Source organism: Pezoporus wallicus, unplaced genomic scaffold (assembly GCF_028554395.1).
Source record: "Pezoporus wallicus isolate ANWC-B61680 ecotype Strahan unplaced genomic scaffold, APGP_CSIRO_Pwel_v1 contig_8517, whole genome shotgun sequence".
In the NCBI taxonomy this organism is placed as follows: Eukaryota; Metazoa; Chordata; class Aves; order Psittaciformes; family Psittacidae; genus Pezoporus; species Pezoporus wallicus.
In genome coordinates, this window is record NW_026635263.1 from 546,466 (window position 1) to 571,660 (window position 25,195).

A 25,195-nucleotide genomic window follows, 5' to 3' on the forward strand; every position below is an offset into this window, starting at 1 on the left:
TTGTGTCTCATCCGTATTTGTTCCTGTAAAATTGCAGGAGCAATGTAGGTTGCATCATAAAGCCTTTAAATTCCTCAAATGCTGTATTTTAAAGGTGTATTGATTAGTGGGGTTTGGTCTCTTTCTCTTATACCTTGTTGCAGAGTTGTGGGAGCTGATGGATTGAGCAGCATGCAAGCAATATGCTCACTGTTATTTTGTCTGTCAACCAAACTTACCAGCTGGGTGAGAACCTGGCACATTCTTTAGAGAAGTTTATATCGCTACTTGAAATTGTTTTCTCATACTGGCTGTGTGAAAGTAATTATGGTTAAAGCCCTGGACAGGCCACAGGCTTGCTTTGAGCCTGGCCAACTCATTTTTAGCTGTCTGTTTCTGGGCTCTTTGTTCATTAAACAGACAATTTTTCAATTCAGAAGGTTTTGTGCTGATTAATTCTTTGGTCTAAGTAAAGAGATCAGATAATTATAGTAATAAGTGCTCCCAGAAAACCTCTAAATAAACAAATGTACTGTCTGGTCTTGCTGGGTTTGGGGAAATTGAATGCCACTATTCCAGCCTGTTTACCAAAGTTGAAGCATGTAAATGCTGTGACTGTCTCTTTATGTCCAAGCATTTTCATTTTTAGGCTTTGGTCAAGTTATATTTATCAAAGCTAAAAATATCTTTGTGAATGAAATATAGTAGCTCATCTTCCCTCCCTACTCCATTTCAGTTCATTCTTTCTTCTGGCTGAGGGAAACTAAAAACTATTGAGCTGACAATACTGTTCTCCCACTGAGTCCCACCAGCAATGGCAAAGGGACAGGGTGGTTCAGTCCAGACAGTGTCTGTGTTTTCTTTGGGCAAAGAAGCTTTTCGGCAAGGTGCCTGCAGCTGATGGTCCCTCTCATTTGAGTGCAGGGTCCAGGGACCTGCGGTCATTTGCTTCCAAGTCCATATTTCGGGCATCGAAGGTGCTCCATAATCAAAGCAGAGGGAGTGACTTGCAGTCTCTCTGCTGGGTACCCAAGTGACCTCACTGCCTGTGCATGCAGCACTGAATGTAGTGTCACTTCCTCAGGCAGGAGAAACACAGTGCCTGTGGATCACAGCATCTACAAGAACTTTGTTAATATGAATGACAAAGTCCTTCCACCTTATCTGAGCTGTGAATAATCTCAAACCCTCCAAATGCGAGCTGTTTAAAATCACAGAATGGCTAATGTACACTTGAGGCTCACCAAGCTTAGACCATTACCACATGATAACTGTCATGTGGTCTTTTTCTTGTTCTGATGTGCTAAGATCTGAAGGCAGGAGTTCCTCACTCTGAAGAACATCCTGAGGAAGCTGGATCCCAAATCTATAACCTTTAGAAGGGATTCAGCTGGGACTCAGCCTGTGTCTTAAGGCTTGGTTACTCCACAATAACAGTAGTGGTGCTAACACTGAAATGAAATGTAAATTTATTCTTGGCATAACATGAGTTTCCTTTAAGACCCTTTGGCACCTTGGAGTAAGGGTTTCGGGGGTGTGGTAAGGTTGAACTGTTCAGATGCAGCAACTCTTTTTAGGCTGATATTGTGAATCTTCCTTATCTCTCTATTATGAGGTTATTATCATAGCATTAACACTGCTTATATACTAGGTTCACACTGCTGGGAAAGGATCCTTCTCTGGAGTTTGGGAGAGAATTCCCGATTTGTAGCCACAGCCTGAGTGTCCTGGGCCAGAGACATGGGAGTGTGAACAGCCCCTTCTCTGGACAGAGTCAAACAAAAAACCCATAGGCTTGGGATAGCTCAGGAGAAGTAACTCAGGACTGATTCTAGTTATTTCTGGTGTAAAAGCCTCTGTTTTAAGTGAATTTTCCTTCCCTGCACACACATACCTTCCCACTCTTTTGAAGAAGTGATGGAGGCAAGTGAAATGTCTAAGGTGTCCTGGCTGTGATTGCTGACAGAGTGGGTAAGACATTATCAGTATTGAATATAAAAGCTTCTGAAAGCTGCTTCTGTGGTTTCCTCTGAAAAAAAGCCTTCTTTCTGTGGCCACCTCCTTGCCCTTCCTACGCTGTGTGCTGCTTGTTGCTACTTGATTGGACCATGCAGACTATTTGGGGTTTATGCTCTCTGCCCAGTGTCCGGTTCTGCTGTTGGGGTTGATGGGATAGTGAAAGAAACTCTTCGTCTGCTTTACAGATTGAAGCATCTCAGTGTTTTGGAGGTGGGCTACAAATGACTTTCTTGCATAAATCCTCCTTGCTTTGATGAAAATATAATATTTCTCATTCCCCTGAGTAAGCAAGTGTGCATATGTGTGTGTGTGCTGAATGCCAAAGCGCTGGCGAAGCCAGCTTGCTTCCGTATGTGAATCATTTCTCAAGCAGCGCTCTGTCTCACTGCAATGTGGTTTTCCTCTCAGGGAAGCACTCAAGCCCTGAATTTTTAGTCTGTTTTGCACATGCTGTCAGAAGCTAGTGGAAGACAGTTTTCTTTTTAATGCAGAAAAGAGGACAAGCTTTTACTGTAAGTATTTTAATATCTTTTACTTTTTTAGGTGGGAATTGTATTATCTTTAGATGTGTTCTAGGATCACTAATGTGTTCTTGGAGTGAATGGACTTGCTTTGCTCAACAACTACTTTTTTTGGTAGTATCTCACTTTAAAACTAAATTGCATAAAACAAATGTATAATGGAAGCAATTGCATTAGCTGAAAATGGGCTGGGGGCGGTCTAAAAGCCGTTAAAGTCTAAAAGCCATTATAACAAAAAATGCCACCATGTGAGTCAGAGCTGGCTACTGTATTTTTCTTCTGCTCAGCTGTGTAGATGTAGTGACAGAATGGTTGAAACTGTTTCTGTGCCTCTTTCTGCTTTCTTTTCTGGCAATTTAAGGTTGTTCTCCAACAGTTACATGGAGTAGGAGCAGACTTCATTCTGCTACTGCATGTTCATGTAGTCCAGTCAAAGGGCAGAAAGGACCAAGCTGCTAAGCACATAGGTTTGGCAGCTCATGCCTCTGCAGGTTATCAGTGAGAGCACTGGGGAGCGTGCCAGCTGGGTGCCCTCTTAAAGCACATCAGCAAAGAGCTCTTCAGATTGCCAGCAGGACTCTAATTACAGCAGTTTAACAGTTGTCCTTAAAATTGTACCCTGGACTGAAGCTTGCTCATAATAACAATAGTAATAATAGCATTTATATGGCATGTAATATGGCAAAGTTGTGAAGTCCTGTATGTGTAGCTATAGAGGGTTACTGGTAAAACTGGTTTGAGAACAGGGATTCTCTACCTCTCTCTTGTACTCAGTCTAAGTTCTTCTAGATGTCTCCTATTAACCCTTTCTGTCTCATCTCCAAAGGGAGCTGATTTCCATGTTCTCTTCTACCCTTTCAAAGTTATAAAATGCTCTCTGCTCCTAACCTCAGGAGGAGAGAGGGTATTTGATTTGCTGAACTACAGTATTCCGTGCACACTTTTGACAGATAGCACAAGCATACCTTATCCTAACATGCACACATGTATGTACTACCCCTTCCCAGTTTGCTTCTACAGTTGTTCTAAAACAATTGAATTTTATTATGTAGCCCACCGAGATGTTTGTGTTTATGTCCATTAGTGGTCCTTAACTCACAGTAGTAACTGTTGATACTGTTGCCTGAATCTGTTCTGTTCCTGTTCAATATGACTATTTTTAAAATGCAGAAGTCCTCTCATTTCTCCTATGGCTTTGGAGTTATGTCCTCATCTTTGCAAAGAACCCTGTCTCTTAGAAGTTCACACTGTCACTCAAATAAATGTTCACAAGCTCCCTGTTAGCTTTAGTGAGTGATCTATTCTGTACTTTAATGGAAGGTAACTATCTCAAGGGATAACTTCTGTATCTTGACTATTTCTCTGCCTTGTGATGGATAGGAAATGTGGATCCAGGGAAACATCTTGGCGTGTGGCAATCTGAGGCTGTTCCCTTGTGTACTGTAGGACAGATGTTGATTTATCTCATTTTTACTTTTCTCTGTGGGGTTCCTTTCCAAGGCACATGAATGAATATATCTTCATAAATATGCCATTTAGTGGATAATTGTAAATGGAAAAACTAAGGCATAGGAAGATGACATGGCTGAGGCAGTGCAATAAATCTCTGGTCCTGAGGATAGAACCAAGTGGATCCCAAATGATTGCATTGACTGCAGTCTCATCCCTTTGCATTTCAAGGGAACAGGGAACCTGTTAGTCTGTGCTTGTACCAGTCAGTATTCCCATGCAGCTACATGCTGTATCTCTGCCATTCCAAAAAACATGATCATTCCTTCTCTCTTGTAGGTGTACCTACCCTCTGTGCTACAGAGAATGTAATGGCAGGTAATTATCAGGCAAACCACTTGTAATTATTCTTAATTTCTTTAGCAATTATGTAGCTCTTGCTCTATCTAAAATGAAACCTTCTTTTCTTTCTTCCTTGTGGGTTGGCAAAACATGAAGTGTGAACCATATGTGTCACTTGCTTTGTGCTGTATTCACCAGGACAGTAGTTCAAAGAACCTGAATTAATGAGCAGTAGCTACCTTGAAATGGTTCTAAACTATTTTGTTCTCAACTTGCAATATACTTGAACATAAATTAAACCCATCAGGGTACAGTCATAGTGGGGAAAGCCCAGAGTGACCTATTTTTTTACTTTTATTTTTTTTTCAATTATAACATGGTTGTAACTTCAAAAAGGAAGTTTGAAATCAGTGCAGCAGTTCTACCTTTCCTGAATCTTTCTTTTGACTTCTGTCTCCAAAGGGGGGATGTCAGTACTATGTGAACTGATATACTTGTCATACATTGAAATAATGAGGGAACTACTACTTCTAAAAATGCATTCTCCAAACTCTGTAGTGTGAAATCACTTCCTGGATGTAGTTTTGATGTGATTTAATAAAATCTGTTGGTTATTGCATAACCTCTGTGTGTACATTCTGCCACTACATGCTTGTGTATGGCAATGTGTCATGGCAGGGGGGTTGGAACTAGATGATCTTAAGATCCTTTCCAACCCTAACTAATCCATGGTTCTATGTGCTGCCTCTATCTGTCTCTTCTTACAAATGGATGCTGCCACCCTGCCCTTCAGATTGTCCTTTTGCTTGTGTGCATCCATCAGTAATTGCCACATCTAAATCTAACTCTTTGCCCTGGAGGTAGTGAAAGATCATATCACTCTTGGCCTTTCAACCTTACCAAGAGAATGCATCTACTTAAACCAGAGAAGCAGGGTGTGCTGTGTATGGATAGCAAGCATACAGTTGTGCCTGTGCATGTGTCACTGAATGACATTTGGGCTTCTTCAGGTATCCCACCATCCAGCTGGTAGTTGCTGTTGTCCTTCTAATGAATGGGGAGGGCTAATGAATAGAAAGTTACAGATAGGTTGGGATTCTTTTCCTTACCCCCATGTTGTTTATAAGATCAGGGTCATAGGTAGTTTAGTAGTTTTTCTTTGGAGGTGTGTAGTTGTGACTGGTTAGATAATCAGGGTGAGGAAAGAGGAGATTGATTATCCATGTACTAACAGTACAATTTAAATTACAGGAGGAACATGTTCCCAGACATTTAGAAGTACAGCTTGGGCTCCATTTTCAAGCATCAGTCACTGCTGGATGACAGTTCTGGGTATTTAATCTAGAGAAGTAGTAAAATAGCTGTATTTTCCTGTCATAAATGGCCAGTAATATTGAACACAGACAAGAGAAATGCAGCTAAATCAATCCTTTTTCCACATGCACACATGAGGATTTGGTTGCAACTTCTGAATCTTTTTTCATGAGATTTAACTAAGAATTAAAGGTTGACAAATCCAAAACTCCTGGGAGAACTTCTGTGGAGGAGGATGAGCAAAAGGTTTTGCACTGCTCTCATTTGTCCATGCCTGGAAAAGTCATCAGTGACTCTAATGGTTGCTGCGGGAAGAGGATTTTATTTTGACTGATGTTGAGACATGGAGTTTTGCAGTTGCTGACGCGGACTCTGACAGTCTTTGGTTGGTTTTTGGAAGCTGAGTTGGTGGGCAGAAACCTGTCATTTGTGGCTGGCTGGAACTGTCCTCACCTGGGCCATTTCTGATCTAGTTTAGACATCCTTGTAACTGGTCAGTATATTTATATGCTAGCTGATAAATACAAGTTTTAGAGAGTTATGAAGAACACACTAAGGAAATAAGCAAGAAATGCCTTAAGAGACAGCATCATTTTTGTGTTGCCACTGTAATCACAAAGTAACTTTTCTCTTTAGGAGAGCTAATAGATTTTCCATTATCTGTGGATTTCCATCTGATGCCATGAAGGGTAAGGACCTGGCTCTGCTGAAGTTGCTTATGTTGTAGAGGGAGGGAGACATGTGCCCTGCAAAGGAAATTCTCATCTGATGCCACATTGAAAGTGCTCTTCTAGGGTTTTTTGAGTCACACAGAAGAGCAGTTAAACAAAACAAAGCAAACTGCAACACATAAGAGTAACTTTTGTATGAGGATACATCTTCAGGCAACCTTAGCAAAATGAGGAGTTTGAAGATGTGACTCTGAAGCAATATCAGAGCTACTGATGGTTAAATTTTGGGACTGGTATTTTGTTTTACACTTTCTCAATGATTAGTTGGGTGACAATGGGCATATATGTGCCTTGATGTCTGTGTATTTGTTTTATATCTAAATTTTATCAACACTTAATTGCTTGCAAAAGCACCTGGAGTCTATAACTGCGGTGTTATTATAGTACGTTTTTCTCCACTCCTGAAAGTTAAAAAATAATACTCAAACCACCTTTGCTTGGGGCATGTACAAAGCATGCAGTTTGTCCTGCTGCAGCATGCAGTTTGGACATGAAAACTTCCAAGTGATGTCTCCTGGTACTCTACCAGCAAAACATGAAAGTTCAGCAAGCAAATCTGCTGAGGGAGACCAGGAGAAGCTGCTGCTCAGTGTTTAGGGTCAGGTTTATAACAAATACTTTTGGGGCAGCAAAATCAAGAGCCTGAGAGATGTGGGGAAGTGGGCATAACTTGTCAGCTCCTTTGAGCTGTGTTTCAGGGGAAGGAGGTGGTCTGGCTTGTGACTGGGTTGGGATTTTTTGTAGCTATTGGCTCTTTAATCCAGTTTTAACAAAAGCTAAGCTTTGTACCAGCAAAAAATCCGGGAAGTGTCTCTATGTGGAGGAATAATGGAGGAAGGTTGTACTGAGAGCCTCAAAGGCACTAAACCCAACATAACAAACTAGAGAAAAGAGAAGATGGGTATGTTAAATACAGAAATACAACACACTGAGCTGGATGGAGCAGATGCCTAAGGAGACAAAGCCCTGGCAGTGTTCAAAGCCAGGTTGGATGGGGCCTTGGGTGACACGCTCTAGTGTGAGGTGTCCCTGCTCAGGGAAGGGGGTTGTAACCAGATGATCTTGATGTCCTTTCCAACCCAAGCCAGTCTGTGATTCTATGATTCTAAGGTACTGAAGATGACCAAAGGAGTAGACAGTTTGATTTTTAACTGTTAGCCAGCTCTTATTTCCAAACAGGTTTTTATCTGCCGTCTCTATCCAAGTTACCAGTTCCTGTATTGGACTATCAACTTCCCTGGTTTGTGACCCTGGCTTGATTCCTGCTATCTGCTAAGAAATCAAGATGAGTCATATGGAAGCATCTGTCAAGCCCAAAAAATTGTAGTTTAAATTGAATTGATGTGGAAGGCAGAAGAGAATTCTATTTTAGCCCAGCTGGCTATCCTGCCATACAGCTTCCTACATGCTGCCAGAAAATCCTTTGCAGCTTACTGAACTTGTTAGATATTTCTATGTTCCAGTTGATAGTTTGTCTGAAAATAGCAGAGATAGATTAGGTTAGAGGGAAAATAGTACAAGTATGATGCAGATTTTAGATGCTTAAACCACAACAGAAGAAAATTGTGCTTTGATGTGTAATAAAGGCTCTGGAATAGTCTGACCTTTTGATGTAATGAAAAGTAACTGAATTACAGGAAAGTGGCATTGGGGACTGTGGGTTTTAACCCACCGAAGTCATGGACATGTGTCCTTGGAGAGTCCTGTCTGCAAAGCTGGCATTGCTGACCTCCTTTTCCAAAACTGCTGGGCATTCACAGGTCTCAATGAACCTGCCATCTGGTACATGGCTCTTCAGATCTAGTAATGAGTTTTCATCATTCCTCATTTCATTCATTTTCCCAAAGCAACTTGAATGACTCTGCTTTAATTTGCCTGTCCTGTTGAGTGAGTAGCGCTACACAGAGACATGAGCACCAGAACTGAAGCCATGTAAAGCACGTGGGGTACAGATAACCTGTGTCTGTAGCCCCCCACCGGGGATTTTCCTGTGTGAATTCATTGCTGCAGATATGCTTATAATTTTTATGTGCTTACTAGTGCAGCTGCCAGGTTTCTTGACTGTAAAATAATATTGCTTGTCATCACTCAAATCAACGTATCTTTTTAGTTATTCAGAGTAAAATAGCCTTTAATAGTCAGCAGAATGTGCTTCCTAGGAGTTTGTTGTACAGGACTGGTGAATTTCTCCTTTGATGGATAGCCAAACCTTCAGATCCAAGAAGCCTCACATTGTTTCTGCTGATGCTGACTGGAAGAGTTGGGATGAATTCTTAATCCAGTTTTTCTAGCCAGAAAATGGGAATAATTCTAGACTGTTCTAAAGACCTTCTATTAATAAATGCATGTAGACTGGCTTATAAGCAACGTCTACTCAATCTTGAATAAATTGGTAAAATTTCAAGCAAAATGGACTGTCTTTCCACTGTAGAACTTGTGTCAGCTGCCCAAATAGTCCACATCAAATTATCCAAATGCCCTTTAAGCACACCAGTGAGAAAGGATGAGCATGGCCTAAATTCTTAAAGGCTGGTGCCTGCAGGGAATTCTGAGGATTACTGAGAGCAAAAGCTCTGTCAGGACCAGCTTTACAATTTTTGTAAACTCTGATTCTCTCCTGTTTCAGTGGAGGTGATGTTCAGACACCAGCACTTGTAAGGGTAAAAGGTTTGGGGTTTTTCCTTGTTTTTAAAACCCCTGCAGTTTGGAAGTGACTGGTGATGAGCTGACTTTGCTGAAGCAACAGATTGTTGGTTCAGACCCTCATTCGTTTCATCATAGAGCTGCTGCTTATCTTCAGTTTCTACATGTTTTCAGAGTACAATTCCAAGCAGGGCATCTACAGAGATTTAACTGTGGCTCGCTAGTGACCTGCTCAGGCTGATGCCGAAGGAAAGACTGAATCGTGGGCTGGTGGTATTCTGTTTGCTTTCCAAGCAAAGTTCCCTGTGAAATGTGAAGAAATGAAAAGCGGAATCATAGAGCTTCAGGCGTTGCTTAAAGTGAGTCATCTTCCAGGAGAGTGAGCAGAAGTATCTCATCTGAAATGTACTGAGGCGTAATGGGCGTAAAACTAGTGATTTTTGTCATTGTATTTGCAAAAGCAGCTTGGCTGCATCTCCTGTGGAAAGCTGCTTCAGAGATCTCTCTCTCTGGGTAGCCTAGAGATCAAGTCATCATCTCTCTGGGGTCCTTTCAGAATGAAATGGTGATATTTAGTTAAAATGTAGTAGGCTGACTTTATCAGTGTATTCTAAACCACTGGGAGTTGTTCTCTTGTGGCAGAAACAACAGGTAAACAAGGTTTGGAAAGCTGTGTTCAAAATGGTGTTGAACATGAGTATATATGTACTCCCTTTGTCCTGACTTGTGAAAGACCTGAAAGATTCATTCTTCCAAGGTCCATTCAGCTGTGATAAGTTGCTCCCATTCCCAAGCTCTTATTCAAGGATAGTCCATGACTATGACTGGCTGCTTTCAAAGTCATTTTCTGCTGGCTCAGAAGCATGGTCTCTGCCAGCTACTGTTGCCAACCTTGCCCTGAAAATCACATTGAGGAAGTAGAGGCTGTTTTCTAGTTATTGCACTGCTCTGACAAGCTGCTGCCTAATGTAAGATTTGGAATAGGGTGAATTTGGGTGTCTCAACCTGAGCATCTTCAAAGATGTCCTTTTCTTTCCTTACCAATTTAGAATTATGTTGGCTTTTAACTGTTCATCTGTGGAAAAAGTAGTGTGTTTAAGACAAGTAGACGAGCTATATATAATGGTTTTAATACAATCTATTACAATCTGCTAATACCAAACTCAATCCATGAGCCATTTAATGATACTTGAACTTCTGCGTTTCCCATCGTCCCAGCTGCCCAAATCTTCCATGAGACTTTTTTGTTTGTTTTCTTGTAATGCAATAATTGAATTTGGAGGAATGGAAGAGCTGATGTTGGCTCTGAGAATGGATTTCCTGTTCTCATCAAAGAACAGCAAGATTTTGTTTTTTTACTCCTTTTTTTTGGGAAATAGTTTTATTTAGTACTTCTCCTGAAACAGCACTTCTAGTAACTCAGATGTGTGTCACTTAGCTAGGAATGAAAGCAGCTGAAGATATGTGCAACCTTATTCTTAGAAGTACATACAAGGCTTGTGGAAAGTATTGGGATCCCAATTCAGAGACCAAAATCTCTATCTACAAGGCAAATTCAGGGTAGCCCAATACATCAGAAGCCTCGCCTCCCTCTTTTACAAATGCTGATTTCCATATAAATACAGAGATCTAATAAACACTAATACATCCAAATATACCCAATTTTAGCTTCAGCTGCTTGATGTAGTAAAATATTAACTCCACATGGCACATAACTCAGCTATCATTACATGAAAAAGCCATTTTGCCTCAGGCTACTGGCTGGATTTCTGAAGTTGCGGTTTGTTCTGTCTAAGTACCTCTTACTTCTAACATCAGGGTTTAATGAGCATCTTGCTCCACTACAACTTTAAAATGCCGTGGATGACTCAAACTTAAATTCTTTGGGATATCAAGAAAGCATCTGTACAGCTTAAGGCAGGAAAGTCTGAGGTACAGTTATGAAGAAATCCAGAGGGTATAATAAAGCAAGATGCATGTGCAACCACTGGATCTGCAAACCCCCAAATCTGCATAATTTGCAGATGTAATCAGGGAGATAGTTTGCATGTGCAATGGCTTGTTCACCCATATAAATACAGTGAATGGAATGCCTATTGAAAGGTAGGCTTTAAAATAATGTGAAGCACTGAAGCTTGCTAAGGAAGATCATGAACTGTGGGAATGCTAAACATTATCATATATTGTAATATAGCTTATGTATCTGTCAGGCTACATAAAAAAGGAGCCAAGTGATCAGCATAATCATTAACAAAGACTACTCTTCCTTCTCTAATGAGATCAGTTGATGGCTCCACACTGTATGTGTTAAGAATTTTAATGGAGTAATGACTATATTTAGTAATAATAATACCTACTAACTTATGACAGGTTGGAGCTGTGGAGGAAGTAGACAGCCTTCCCTGCAAGAGGCACCAAGGATAAATAGAGGGAATGTCACTTGCTAGCTTTGTTCTCTGTAAGACAGTGGCAGAGCACTTGACATTCCCTTCTGCTTCTGTGCAGCAGAACACTCCTTAAATAGACCATGGTGGCACCTGGAAGGTGCTGTCAGTGTCGAATGTGACTTGGCCCCAAGCAGATTTGTTTCCCATGAGTCCAGTGAGTGTTCTTATTCATGAATGTGAAATAAACTATAAAGCAAGTTATGAGATAGAAAAGGTCACCTAAGCCCTTCTATTCACTCAGCCAGGAATAAATTGTTTCAGCAGCTCTGTCAGAGGGTTGCTGTCCAAGTTCATACCAGCTCTGCTGGACTCCTGTGTGATTAACTTAGGGCAAACACATTCCCCTTGCTGAGACATGAGGCTGATCTCTGTAGATCTTTTGGTTACCTTTCGAACAGGCAAGAGAAGTTGGCCTCTGCCTACACAAGGCTGATGCTTAGCTACGTCCTGTGTCTATTTTGGAAAATGAAGCTGCAGAAGAAGAATGGTGCTCATGTACAGGGGGAGGGTAGGAGCTATCAGGCAATGTCCCCTCCCTCTTGCTCCCATCTCAGCAGCCTCGTGGGGCTATAAAGAAAAAAACTCCAACTAATCACTTTATTCTGCTCCTAGTTTGGATGGGGCAATGGCTGGGGAGAATTTATGGCTTCAGATCTACCAGATTGGAGCTTGCTATTGAATTGGCAGCTCTCTGTGTCCTGAAAGAAACAGACTAGTTGTTCTTGCTGGCAGACTAAATTTGTTCAGTTGTATCCAAAAAAAAAAAGGAATTCATGTGTATTTGCTGATTCCTGGCAGGATTTCTTTCTTGCATAAGCTTATCTCTGAGGAATAGTGGATCTGGATTTTTGTTTGCAGGGAAGTGATTTTATGTTTTTACCATGTTTTGTAAACCTTGGTATTGTGAAACATCTTTTTATCACTGTGGCAACACCAACTGCTGTTTCTCTAGAAAACTCTGATAAGCTAAAGATATCATTTTCCATACAACTTAGGAATCTTGCTTCTCATGTGACTTATAGAGTATTATTTCAGTTGAAGATGCTGGATCTGTCAAGTAAGAGAAATAGTTTTCTTTTTATCCCAAGATTGTCTTCAAGTGCGGTGGACTTCACTGTTCTCAGTTTCTCTTTGATTGTGCTTCAGCATTCAGAGGTGCTCTGCAGTGCCTGATGGAGGTCTCTGACTTGCACAGTCCTAACAAAAGTCACTGTTCCTTCTGCAGTGCTTCGTGTTACCAGTCAGTATGAAAAATATAAGTGGCTGCAGCCTGCTCTGAGGGCTTGATATGTATAAGAGGGAATAAAGTTTAGCACTGCCTTTTCAGCCCTTTAAACTGATGCCAAATCTCTCTGCTCTCTTTCAGATGATACAAAGACAGTTCATATTTCTGATGTATGTACATATGTATATAATTTCTGTTTATTTTTTTTTAGGTCTGTAGACTGAGTTATTTGGGGAGAGCATGAAGAGTGCTGCCAAGCCCTGGAGTGCAGTGGCAAAGCCAGGGAGTCATGGGGCTGAGAGAGGAAAATCTCTTTCCACCACTCCAACAGGAATGAAGACGTCCAAGTCTTCCACATCACTTGCCTTTGAATCTCGGCTCAGCAAGGTACTAGCCAGTAGGGACTGTGAAAGCATCATTATAGCCTTATTTCAGCTTAAAGCTTTGGTTTAGTCCTGGAACATTACTACACCTCCAAGACTTGGAGTGGGCTTGACCACTGTGCCAAGCATAGGGAGATTATAATTGTGCTGTATATTGACTAATACACATTTCTGAAGTTATTTTGCATGTGATGGGGAGACACTGTATTTGCGTAAAATACGAGTGGGTTTCCTTACTGTATGTGAGGGAATTGCCTTAACTTTGAAGAGTGAGAAAAAGAAATAGCAAATTCTTAGTTCAACTCATTGTTACACAGGTAAAGGAATTGAAAGAGATTTATTAATGGATTTCCAGAAGTCCTAAAAATCTGACTCTTCCTTCAAGGCAAAACATATTAACAAAAGATACTGCTTGCAACGGAACACATTTTATGAATTCTATCTTTCACTGTAGATATATTTCAAAAATAGCAGAAACTTCTATCAAAATAGTGTTTTTAAGAAAAGGGAGACATACACCTGAACTACTGCTGCATCTCCACCCTTGCAGCCAGCAAACAAAAATAACCTTATTGTGTAATGAACAGACCAAGATAACCCCTGTTGAAAACAGACTGTGGGCTTCCTGGTTACAACTGATTCCAGCACTAAAAGATTAGTAAACAATGCATAACATGGTGCAGCATTTTAATCATGAGGAGAGCTAAACTTCATTAATAGCCACAGCTTCTCAAGTGAAGGATTAATTTCATTAACTTGCATTATATTAATAGGATATTTCAGTGTAGTGCTCCAGGCAGGTTATGTTCATCACTGGAGTATGTGCGGTATGGCTGAGGCAAGCATCTCTGAAGGGATGCTACTTAAGAGACTTAATCAGGAGATCTGGTATAATTAATGTGTGTATGGTGTTCAATGCAGAGTATTTTCTTGCTAATTACAGCGAGTATCTTCAAATTGTTCATCATCTGCAAATGCAACATCATCAAAGTGGTTTCTTTGAAGAAACAGGGTAGAGAAAGGCACCATAGTTTCTGCTGTAGAAGAGGCACATTGAAGGAATTGGAGACTGCAGAAGTCTCTAAAGGTCAGGAAGTCAGATTGTTCCATTCTGCTTTTAAGAACGAGCTGAGAAAATCTCTGCCAGAAGGCAGAACATTCGCTTTCTGGTATCCTGGAGCGGATCAACACTTCAGCTATTGAACCTGATGTGCTCACAGGGTCCAGGAAACCACAGACTCTGAGTCAGAGGAAGAGATAAAAGGGAGAAAGAATTGGAGCTGAGAGACTTCATTTTGCTTAAAGATTTTACTTTAAGCAAAGTAAATTCAGAGACTGCTAAATAGGGAGAGTGCTGCTTGGGTGCTTGCTTTTTTTTTTCTTGACTCAAGCAGCGGTTTCAGCTTGTGGTTCATGGACCCCCTGAGTGTCCCTGGGCAACTTCAATGGAAGTGGGGTTTGATACGTGAAAACAGTTTAGGTGTCCATTAACTGAAAAGGGTGGGGGAAAAAAAAGCTCTAGGGACCCTCTCCAGAGCTTTGGTCTTTTAAAATGATTCAAGTATTTTCCCTGAAATTAATTACAGACTGCTATTAGAGGTACCCAGGCTGTTAGAGAGGGACACCAACGGGAAAGCAGTGACCAAAGTTCTTGAGAGAAACTGCTACTTCTGCTTGTTGAAGCAACGTAATTCCAGTGTTTCTCCTTGCATCTTACGGTCATCGTGCTTGCATTGCATGGATTTCTTGAGTATGCACCTAGAGTAGGTTTGTTTTACCAGAAATCCCCCTCCCAAAAAAACCCCTCACAGCAACAATGTCCCTTGCTTTGTCATGTACAATAAAAGTAAATAAATTAGTGATACCCCTAATGCTTTTAAAGAACACATACTGTGACATGGGCTGGAAAGCACGCAGTTCACCTTCTTCCAAGCTTATGCAACATCGGTAATAACCTTTAGAATTGTGCAGCTGATCTGTTCTGGAAACAATGCATTTTTTTGTTGGGAATGATTTCCTTGGTGGTCACATGAACAAAGTGCTTTCCTGCGAACAGCCTTTTCAGTTTCTCATCTGAGTCAACAGCCTCCAGTCACACACATGGCATTAGGTCCTGTCAGGAGGTCATGGGTCGTCTTTGCTCACTGCTTTTCAAAAACCAAGGAGGGTAAATAGCTGAACTCATACCATGTTGGTAATTGTTAAATCTTGCACTGGCTGCTCTTGCCTTTTATTATGGCAGCCTGAATTTCTCAGCTAAATGGCTTTGAGATTTTGGCTTGGTCTCTGGCATGTTCTTTGTTCACGTTGGGTAACCTAGTTTATAGAGCCATGAGGTTTGGTGGCTCCTGTTTGAGAAACACAGGAAGGAACAGGCAGTTCCTTACTGTTGGAGCAGCTCAGGCACTCTTCAGAGGATCTAAAGTCACCACTGGGCCAAAACTGTATGATCCTGAGTGGAGAACCAGCAGATCCTTTTAGGATCTTTTTACTTCATATACATTAAGGGCCAGTTATTTGCTGCTTTGACCTACTCAGTGTGCCAGGCTCTGCAACTGGCATTTACCTGCACAGCCCCAATACATGACTAAATGTAAACCAGCAAGGAAATGTGGTGAATGGTATTCACAGCAAGATCAGAGAAGCCAGATCGACTGGCTCCTGTGTTCTCCCTGTCTTTCAGTATTTGCCTATTTGAGTGGTCTTTCCCATTCTTATTCCTCACTGTTGAAATAGTATTTATGCCTTGACTCGCTTCACAAAAATGAAAAACAAATCCAAAAATGTAAAGAAATATATAATATGGCTATAGAAGCAATATTCCTATTGGGCTACTTTAAGGAAATGTGCCTTTTCTGCCAGGGACCTTGCATTTTGAATGACTTAATGGAACTATTCAAGGTCTTAACCTTCTGGTTGCTTACAATCTCTGTTGCAGCTGAAGAGGGCCAGCAGTGATGACATGCTTACCAAGCCAGGGGTGACAGCAGGTCCTGGAGTCTCCAGGCTGAAGAAGACCATTACAACAGGAGCCATTTCTGAGCTTGCTGAGAGTCGCCTGAAGCCCAGCACAGGTAGATACAAAGACTATGGATGACAGTCTACATTATGTGAAATGTGCTGTGTCACTTGGTTCACCAAGTTCCTATCAGAGTTTCCTTCTCCCCACCCCCTGTAGCCCATTATAACTTACCTGTTGTGACAGTCAGCGTGCAGGATGGGACATGCTATGCCCTGCAGATTGGCCTTTCACTGCTAATCTGAAGCTAAAAGGGAGAAGTTGGGGGTTCCCAGGAGCTGCCCTGCTCAGCTTCACCCTTCTACCTCTACCAAACGAGCAGGATGGTTACCGTAGAGGCAGGAGACCAAAGATCCAGCCAGAGCATCTCCACATACAGCTCATGCTTCTAAGCTGCGGGGTGGCACTCTCTGTCCCTCAGCAGCCCCATCAGCTTGTTACCATTGGTTCCAGAGCTAAACCCGTTTCTAAAAGCAGCAACACCATCTGCATACCAAGGGCTTCTGTGCAACTGCTCTGCCTTCCCTCAGGAGCTCAGCGAACGCTTGCTTTTGTCTGCTCCCTGGTGGCATTTCCAAGGGAATGTGAGATCTTATTAAATTTGACCATGACCTCCCTATTTGTCACAGCCTCTGCAGGGTTTTGCTGTGTAACAGAACAATGTTATTAACCAGGAAGGGATTTCTGGGAAGAAAAAAAACTCAAAAATCTTTATATACTTTCCCCCACCCCTGAAAGAAAATGATGCATTTTTAAACAGCATAATCTTCACAGTAAGACAAATCACATTCTGCAGTTAGTCAGTGTGTGAATCCTCAAATTCAAGTGACTAATTGTATCCAAAAGCATTTGAGATTTACCATCAATAAGGAGGCACGATGCTGACAAAAGATGCTTGGGAGGTATGATGTGGGGAAAATAAAACCTGTACAGATGATGCAGCATAGGATCCTGGGAATGCAGCCAGGGAAACAGCACTGCAGGGACTCCAGAATGGAATACGTATGTCAGACACAAAAATACTAGCAATGGAATAGAGAGCCCCCTTCTGCATGTGTGTATAATAACTGGGATTGAAGGAGGGATAAGATTTATGGTGATGAGTACTTTAAATGCAAAGGGTAAAATGGTTTATGGAGGTCAAGTTACATCTGGGTATTGTTTTGCCAAGTTAAATTGCATCATTACATCTGACCCCATATATTGCTTTGCATCAACATTTGTAGAAGCATGAGTGGGAATATTAGTGCTAGGCAAAGAGACCAAGTGTGGAGCTACCTATACTGTGTAGACAAACACTGAGCATATATGTACTACCCCTGTAAAATTCCTTTTAACCTAGACAGAATTGTCCCTGGTCCTATAGGGACTACTATAGGCATGTATATAAAGACCTGTACCTTACATATCTTTAATTTTCACAGTGATTCCATAGTCCAAAAGAGTGGCAATCTAACTATATTCTGAGTATGTGTTGCTCTTGTGGCCACTCATTGAAAGGTACTGGATATTTGTGAGCAAAGATGCAAAGCTGAATGGTACTTTCCGATTATCACACTACCAAAAGATACCAATTAGGCACATTCTGATACAGTATGTTCTTCCTAAAAGGAAAATTAAATATCAGATATGACAGGGGGCATGATGTGTTCTTGGAACATAAGAAAAGGAGGGAACACTGAGATGCTATATTTGATTGAAATGGCACCCAAATAGTCTCTGATTATGATCAAGACTATGCTGCAGTGCTGACTGGCTGTGGAGCCACTCCAAGTAAGAATGTTCCTGTATGGGAAATGCAGATGTTTGTGTATGCAGCCAACTGTAAATCTTGACATTTTGTTCTGAAACCACTTTCTTTGGCTTTTTTGACTGCTTTCATCAGTTCTGCATTTTCCTTTCACACCTTCACTGCAGGCATCACGTCTCCCCCTCACACCTTCCCCCTTTGTTTGTACTTTTTAGGTTGAGGTTTCTTTGTCAGTTGCTTGAGCAATTTGATTATTTTGCTGAAATGATATTATATTGGTTCCAGTTGCACTCTGGCAGTACTCAGTGGGTATTATACTATTGTGTAACAGAAATCAAAAGAAACAAGGTATGTGGAGGAGGGAAAGCTTAGATTTCTTTCTTTGGGGAGTGACTGTCCAATGTTTATGTGTTGACCTTGAGCAATAGCATGTGTTCCAAATGCTGCAGATAATAAATAATTGACATCAGGATTGCTTGTTTAAATGGGGTTGTTGTCTGCTGCCCTTGGTGGACTTGAAGTTATTCATTTTAGCCTTTTGCTGACATAACTACCCCTGTCTGCCTTGTTGGAAGCTAATGCAGTAAATCATAAACAAAGGGAGATGAAGCCAACCTTATTGTGTCCATTCCTGGCAAGTGGAGTTGAGCAAAGGGAACTGGAGATGGGTTCTGGCTGGAAGTTCTGTGCTGTGATGTTTGGCTTTGTGACTGCTTGGCAGTTTTGAAATCCCAAGTAATGGGAAATGATGTGCAGGGAGAAATAAGTGTCTTGGATTCAGCTTCTTTATCCACAGTGTTACGTCTTTCCATGTACTGTCCTAAAGTAGCAATTTGGCTTTAACATAAACCTAAACTTACAGAGCTCTGGTGTTGCTTTTAATATTTAAGTTAATGAAACAGCTGGAAAAACTGCAAAACAGGAGGAAATAGGTCACTAATCCTGAGAAATATTTATTTCAATGTATGCACTTATAAAGGCAGCCAGTCTATGAAACCATATAGCAAAGTGTTTAAATAGACAAATGTATATCTTCGTGAGAAGCCAGGACTCTCTTCTTAAGGTTCAGGTTTATAGGAAAGAAGTGATTTTTCAGGTTCTGATCCTTTGAGGTTTGCAAGCCAAATAACCTTAGATAATGCAATTTCACAGATAATTTCAAAGCTTCTTATGTGACCATACACTTGGGAAGAGCATTGCATTAGTGGCACTGGTATGCAAATGGGAAGTTTGAGGGTTACACAGGTGAAATGATGTGCTCAATGGATCCTACAAGTCATTCCAAATCCTTGCTCTCGCTCTGTCACTCGCTCCCTACAAACTCCCAGGATAAGCACTCTCTGAACATTTCCCTCAAGGCTGTCTAGTTTAATCATGTTCATGTGCTTCCTTTATGTTATTTCAGTGCCAGCAGCTATTATCTGTCAGGTTTGACAGGAATAAAAAGAAGTCTTATGCTGGACATCAGAGAAGAGATGCAGCCAGGATGTGTGACTGGCCTGTGAGTGAGCACGTAGTCCAAAAGCATTCAGAATACTTCAGGCGTCCCTGTTTTTCACAATATATTGACTTTCATATTGAGCTGTGCCAGCTCCAATATGAAGTATCAGATATCTTTGAACAGTAAGAGCTTTATTTTATTTTCTTAGGCTGCTTCATCAGCTTATTTCTGTATTTCTAAATCTATAGAGACCTATTGAATTTGCCTCAGAAACAGTAGGAAACTGTGAATAACAATGCTATAATCCCCTAACTCACTATTTATAGAAATTCTGAGTATTTTACTGACAAGCTCAGGATCTCTCTAAAGCTTAAACCATGTTAAAGACTGGTGCTATACCTTCTCACAGTGGCAGATGTGTTGTATCTCCAGAGGCCAGAAGCCGCGATGCCAGCGGGGACATGAGGGATCAATGGCCTGCTGTGTCCTCCCGTGCTTCATCAAAAATCTATGCATAAAATGGAAAAATCAATAATTGGCACAAGTTTTCAGCCAAAGCAACAGAAGTGTTGCTTTCTGTGCCTGCCTGCTGAGTTGGTTAATATCAAGGGTTAGAGACAGTGCCAATACCGAAGCATAGAGGAGGCAAATTCAAAGATACTTAGAGTTTCAATTATCTCTCAGGCATCTCGTGTGGAGCCTCTGAACTCTGCAGGTTACCTGGACAAAAGCTGCTAATCCCAGAATGGATCACTGCCAGCATGAGAAATGAAGCTGTACAAAGCATGCTGCTGTAATAAGCCCAGTAAATTGTATGGCAAGATAAAAACACAAGGAATGTGGCATAATCAGTGAAGCCTATAGAAGGTTTTGAGGGTTATATTCTGTTGTGGAGCAGTTTAGTTTGAACAATATTCTGTTCCAATACTGAGGGCTTCGATTTTGATGAGTTTCTGTGAATTGTCACTTAAATTACTGCCCAGTTGTTAGAGTTAATGTCCCAGTGACTAAACATGATACCTGTAAATCTTCCGTTCCTTCCTAGTTCTAGTACAGCACGTAGGATTAGCCCCTTTGTCCATCACTGTCTGTTCACCATGTAATTTGTATAAAAAGAAGAATCCTGTTTTCCCTCTGAAACCGTTGCGTCTACCTTTTCTGTGTAGACAGTGATGATATTCAGAACAGAGAGGCTTTAACTAAGCAAGGGCAGCTGGCCACTACCAGTGGTTAGTACTGGGGAAGTATTGGAGTGTCACTTGTGCAACCTGAACAAGTTCAGCTGCGCTTGAGTTTAGAGGGGAGACTGGTGTATGGTTTAATTGCACATATCACTCATTAGATGTGCTTCTCTCCCATCAGAATTGAAAATGTGGCAGAACGTGAATTCCAGTGGTTCTTGCACATTTATAAATTGTCATTTCAGGATTCCTATTTGAAAGTAATACATGGACTCTATCAAATTTACTGTCTTCTTTCTGTTAACTTCTCTGTTTTGATGAGTGTCTGTCACTTTCTGGTATTGGGTAACCATTTAGATTGATGTGAAACTAATCCAGACAAGAAACCTCTTCTACATCATCAGAAAACTCAAGTTTTACACACATATATATATATAAAAGCTTTCTCTAAAAAAAGAATCCTTGAAAAAATCTAATTGACAGTTTATTTCTTCATAAGATGCTAATGCTCCCCAATTAGAACAGGGAAAAGGAAAGTGATTTCTTTTGAAGGACAGCTCTCTGACCTTAGGGCCCTTTTACTCTCCCATACATCAGTTTTTGACAGGGCCTGCTTATTGTGATCTGTCACATCAAAGGACTGCTATAGGTTTGTCAAAAGGTTGCTGTACTTTGCATTCAGACTCGTTACTGTCTCCTTTTTCTTGTGAAAGATAGAGCCAAGTGTGAGAGACGCTAATGAGACTGGTACGTTCTGTTCCACAAGACTTCGCTGGAAACCAAATGACTGATCTCATCTGGGGTTTCCCAGGAACAATAAATATGCTTTAAAACTTCATCTGGAAAGCTGGTTGCGTTTTGCTCCCCTTTTCAGGTACAAGACACAAGTTCTGCATAATTATTCTTCCTTCTAAAGCAAAAGATTCTAGCTCCATAATTGATATAAAAAGGAAAGGAAGACTCAAATTGCTTTGTCAAGATGTCATTCAAATAGACAAGTAGTGCTGGAGGAATTTAACATGCAAAACAGTGTGTGGAAATACGTGTCTCTGTGTACGTCCATAGACACGTAGAAATGTCTGCATGGTTGTTTGTAGCATACTGGTGTAAATGTGAATCTGAACCTTAACCTCCCTGACATTACTTAGCAAAATATTTCCTCTAGCTGTGATTTCCCCATGTATCAAGCAGTCAAACTGTTTCAGTGCCATTTTAGAAGATTTCACCCAGTAACCTCTAAAGGGAAAGCTCAAGGATTGAGGTAGATGGAATTTGGCATTCTAGATCTAGTTTATGGCAGCTACTTGTCAAGTTTCTCCTACTTCTTACAATGATTTTTTTTCTGTGCTGGCCTGCATACTCAAATGCACATGTTCACTTCTCATGCCTTTGCTGAAAAAGTTCCTGTATGATGCTTGTTGCCATGTTAGATTTTCACTTTCTCCTAATTTTTGCTCTTTCTTTCTGTAGCCCATGGGTAGTTCTATACCTTAGAATGTGCACTGCTTCATGTGACTGGTTTTCAGGATTCTTCTTCCCCTTTGATAAATATGTTGCTGTGGTATGACATTTTAGTTGAAGTCACTTAATAGGGCAGAAGGCACTCAGTAGTTCATTTAATGAAATGAAAGCAGTGGTCTTACTAAACTCTATCTGCTGGCTCAAGATCTCAGTCACATGATGCCTGAAACTGGTGAGATCTGTCAGTGGATGCTGTCTTGTTCTGAAGGTGGCATGTGAAAGCTGACGTAATTATTCTTTTGTTCTTTTGTTGGCTGTATTATACAAACCTTCTTCCATAGCCAGGAATGGAGTGTGAGCAATGCATTTCAGTGACTGTGTGTTGGGATTTCCAATACCTCATCCTGTTAAGGATAATAGTTTGAGACTCATTCACAGGCTGTCTGCAGTCATCTTGCATTATTAAACAAGAAAGAATTAACTTCTGTCAGCACTGACATGCTGACATGTACCTTTCACAGCTTTGCTGCTGTCCCAATCTACTGCACAATTTACATCTACTGCACTGAATCTCTGTGAACACATCCTAAGATTTTGCATGCAACTTCTGGTTCAAACCATCTGTGAAATAGAGACCCTTCTCTCTGATGTGAGAGAATGACTTTGCTGGCACATCTTAACCACCCTGGGACCTGAGCCAGTTAAGAAGATTCAGTGTGTGGTAGGATACTGAGATGCTGAATCTTAAAGACTGTAATGACTTGATTTATTAAATTGCTGACAGTTAATTGGCTCAAGCCAACACCTATAGGGAAGATCTATTACAGTTCTAAGCAAACTGTGATGATCACAAGAGCCTTGCAAGGGATACCTGAACAGCAAGTGCTTGGATGGCCCAGGAATAGCATAAATCCATGATCTGTTTTCATTTCTTTTCAGGCTTTTTAGTGAAGTTGTTCAGCAAAGTCAACACAACCTTGTTGGGGCTACCTGCCCTAGGTTAATGATCAGCTTTCCTTCAGCTGGTTTGAAGAGAAATGATCCTTAACACACATTCTTCAGGCCTAAATGTATCCCAGCCAGAATTCCCTGGCAGAGTGCCTTTGTGTTTGCACTGAAAGAATGGGAGGGAGCGAAAGAAAGGAATGCAAAGTCGGCCTGGTCTAACAAGAGGGCTTGGCAATACCTTGTATCTATTTTCTTTTCCACTGATTATTTTTTTTAGCAGCTTTTGGCTTACATTAGATTTTAATACTGTAAAGTAAGAGGGAGGGATTGACAGCTAGGTCTCAGATGGGTTTCTGGAAGGCTGTAGTTCTGTGCCATAAACTGTGACCTCACCAAGTATTCTCTCCACAAAAAACTTGGTTTTAGCATTGGTTAAAAATACGATTTCTTCTCTGGTTTTCAATGTAGATGTTATATTCCTGATCCTTGGGGGCCCACTACTGAGCAAGATATATACATCTCTGTAGATTTCTTTTCCCTGCTACCTATGTACTTAGGGCTCATAAAGTCTTTAGCATTAACGGAAGAAGTAGAGCACGATAGCGTGAACCCTGGTATTGATAGTCAGTGCCCACCCTTAGGGCCCATTCAGTTGAATCCAGACTTGGACAGACAGTCCAGACTCTGGAAGTGCTCCTCAGCATCTGTAACTTTTTTAGACCTTAGCTTTCTGAAGAAACGGCCAGCTGTTTGGTCTCTGTGGATTTGAGATCTTTTTGTGGCATCTTCACACCTTTGCTTTTGAACATGGATTATAATTTGAACATAAATTATGCTAATTAATTTGCTTTGAGAGTAGGATGCAGGAAAGGTTATGCCTGGCAAGAAAGTCCGGTCGTTCAACTACTGAGTTGAAAGAATTATATATGTGACACCTTGAGTAACTCATTCCCATTCTCACTATATAGAAAAGTGATGTTTATGAGGCTTTACGGGCAGTCCCACAAGAGAGCAGTGCAAATGGATGAGTCAAGCTTCATGCCTAGGAAGAAACCAGCTAATCTGCTTTATAGAGGCGAAATTGTTCATTCATTTTCATACCTTTATTACCGAGGAGGAAGGGCGAATTGTGTAAAATGTTCAGGTAACAAAGAGTTGCCTAAAGATTGAGCCATGTGTCATAATTTATTACCTAGTCATCACACTAGAAGTCATGCTTGCCATTATTCCTTTTCCTTTTTGCTCAGTTTGAGCTGCAGGCTCCATAAAGGTAATCTCTTATCCATGACTTCTGCTCAGGCTATAGCTGGATTTTAAAATTCATATCCTACCTTTCTCTATGGACTCGGATAGAAGTCTTTTGCCTGGCATCATTCTCCCTATCATGTTGTTAGTATGTTCTGATTTATCTTCCATGCTACTGTCAAGAGTAACAGATTGGTTCTTCCAGTCATGAATTGCTCAGATTTCAGGTGTGGTTGCTCTGACTCAGTGATTACATTTTATAATTCCTCCAGGCTTGCAACTGTACTGTACTGGGTCCCTCTTAGACCGTTCCTCTTTGTGTTGTGGAAATAGAAAGCAGGTGTTGAAATAATAAAAGCTCAGTGTCAGGATTTATCAGCCCAAGAGATTATCTTGCCTAATGCGATCCCTCTGGTGAATCCTGCTGAAGAAAAGCAGAAGTCGCTCTTTATAGTAGAGGAAAATCTCTTGGAGACGTGTTTCAACAGCATTTGAAGGATTGTATCTGTACCTTGGAGAAGTGCAAGCTGAGTACCCATCTAATAAGATACAAGACTTTAAGAGGTCATAAGAGATGAAAAGATCATTCAGAAAAATAATGTACTATCAGTGATCGTTTTCTTCACAGATCTTAAATGGCTTATTCTTTAAAAAAAGCATTCTATGCTTGGTATGTCATAAGATGGGGTAGGCAGGAGCTCTTTAATGTCATCCCAAGGTAGACAGCTGTATGAAAACTTTTAGCTACATCCATAAACTATCAGAGCAAGGACAATGAACAACTGAAGGTTGACAACTCTCCCTGTTACACCGGTCTAGTGGACGATGTCCCTGCCCATGGCACAGGACTGGAACTCAGTTACCTTTAAGGGCTTTTCCAACCCAAACCATTCCATGATTCTATGAAATAGCAGCGAAATTCTGTTTCTAGCATATTAAACAATCTCCAGATTTGGGGCAAAACAAGTTTTGTCTTTGCCCTGGAGGCATTTGGCTGCTCTTGTCTTCACCGGGATCCAGCTTTCTGCCCGGCTCCACTCCCTGCGGCGTTTCGGTATTTCGTGTTGGCATGTCCTAGTGCATGGCCCACAAGCCGC

General features: G+C 41.0%; 1 protein-coding gene across 6 annotated transcripts in view; it reads left to right on the forward strand.

Annotated features, from left to right (window-relative positions):
• Positions 1-2,190: 2,190 nt before the first annotated feature.
• Positions 2,191-25,195, forward strand: part of SPECC1 (sperm antigen with calponin homology and coiled-coil domains 1) — a 79,528-nt gene continuing 56,523 nt past the window's right edge. For 2 of the 6 annotated variants that reach the window (XM_057415287.1, XM_057415294.1), the window contains exons 1-3: positions 2,360-2,510; positions 12,882-13,057; positions 15,992-16,127. In XM_057415287.1, coding sequence (XP_057271270.1) covers positions 12,911-13,057; positions 15,992-16,127 — 283 coding nt within the window. In that variant the 5' untranslated portion in view covers positions 2,360-2,510; positions 12,882-12,910. Of the gene's footprint in view, positions 2,209-2,359; positions 2,511-12,881; positions 13,058-13,996; positions 14,141-15,991; positions 16,128-25,195 lie in introns of those variants that run through there. The other 4 variants (XM_057415257.1, XM_057415304.1, XM_057415266.1 and 1 more) reach the window with 3 other exon arrangements.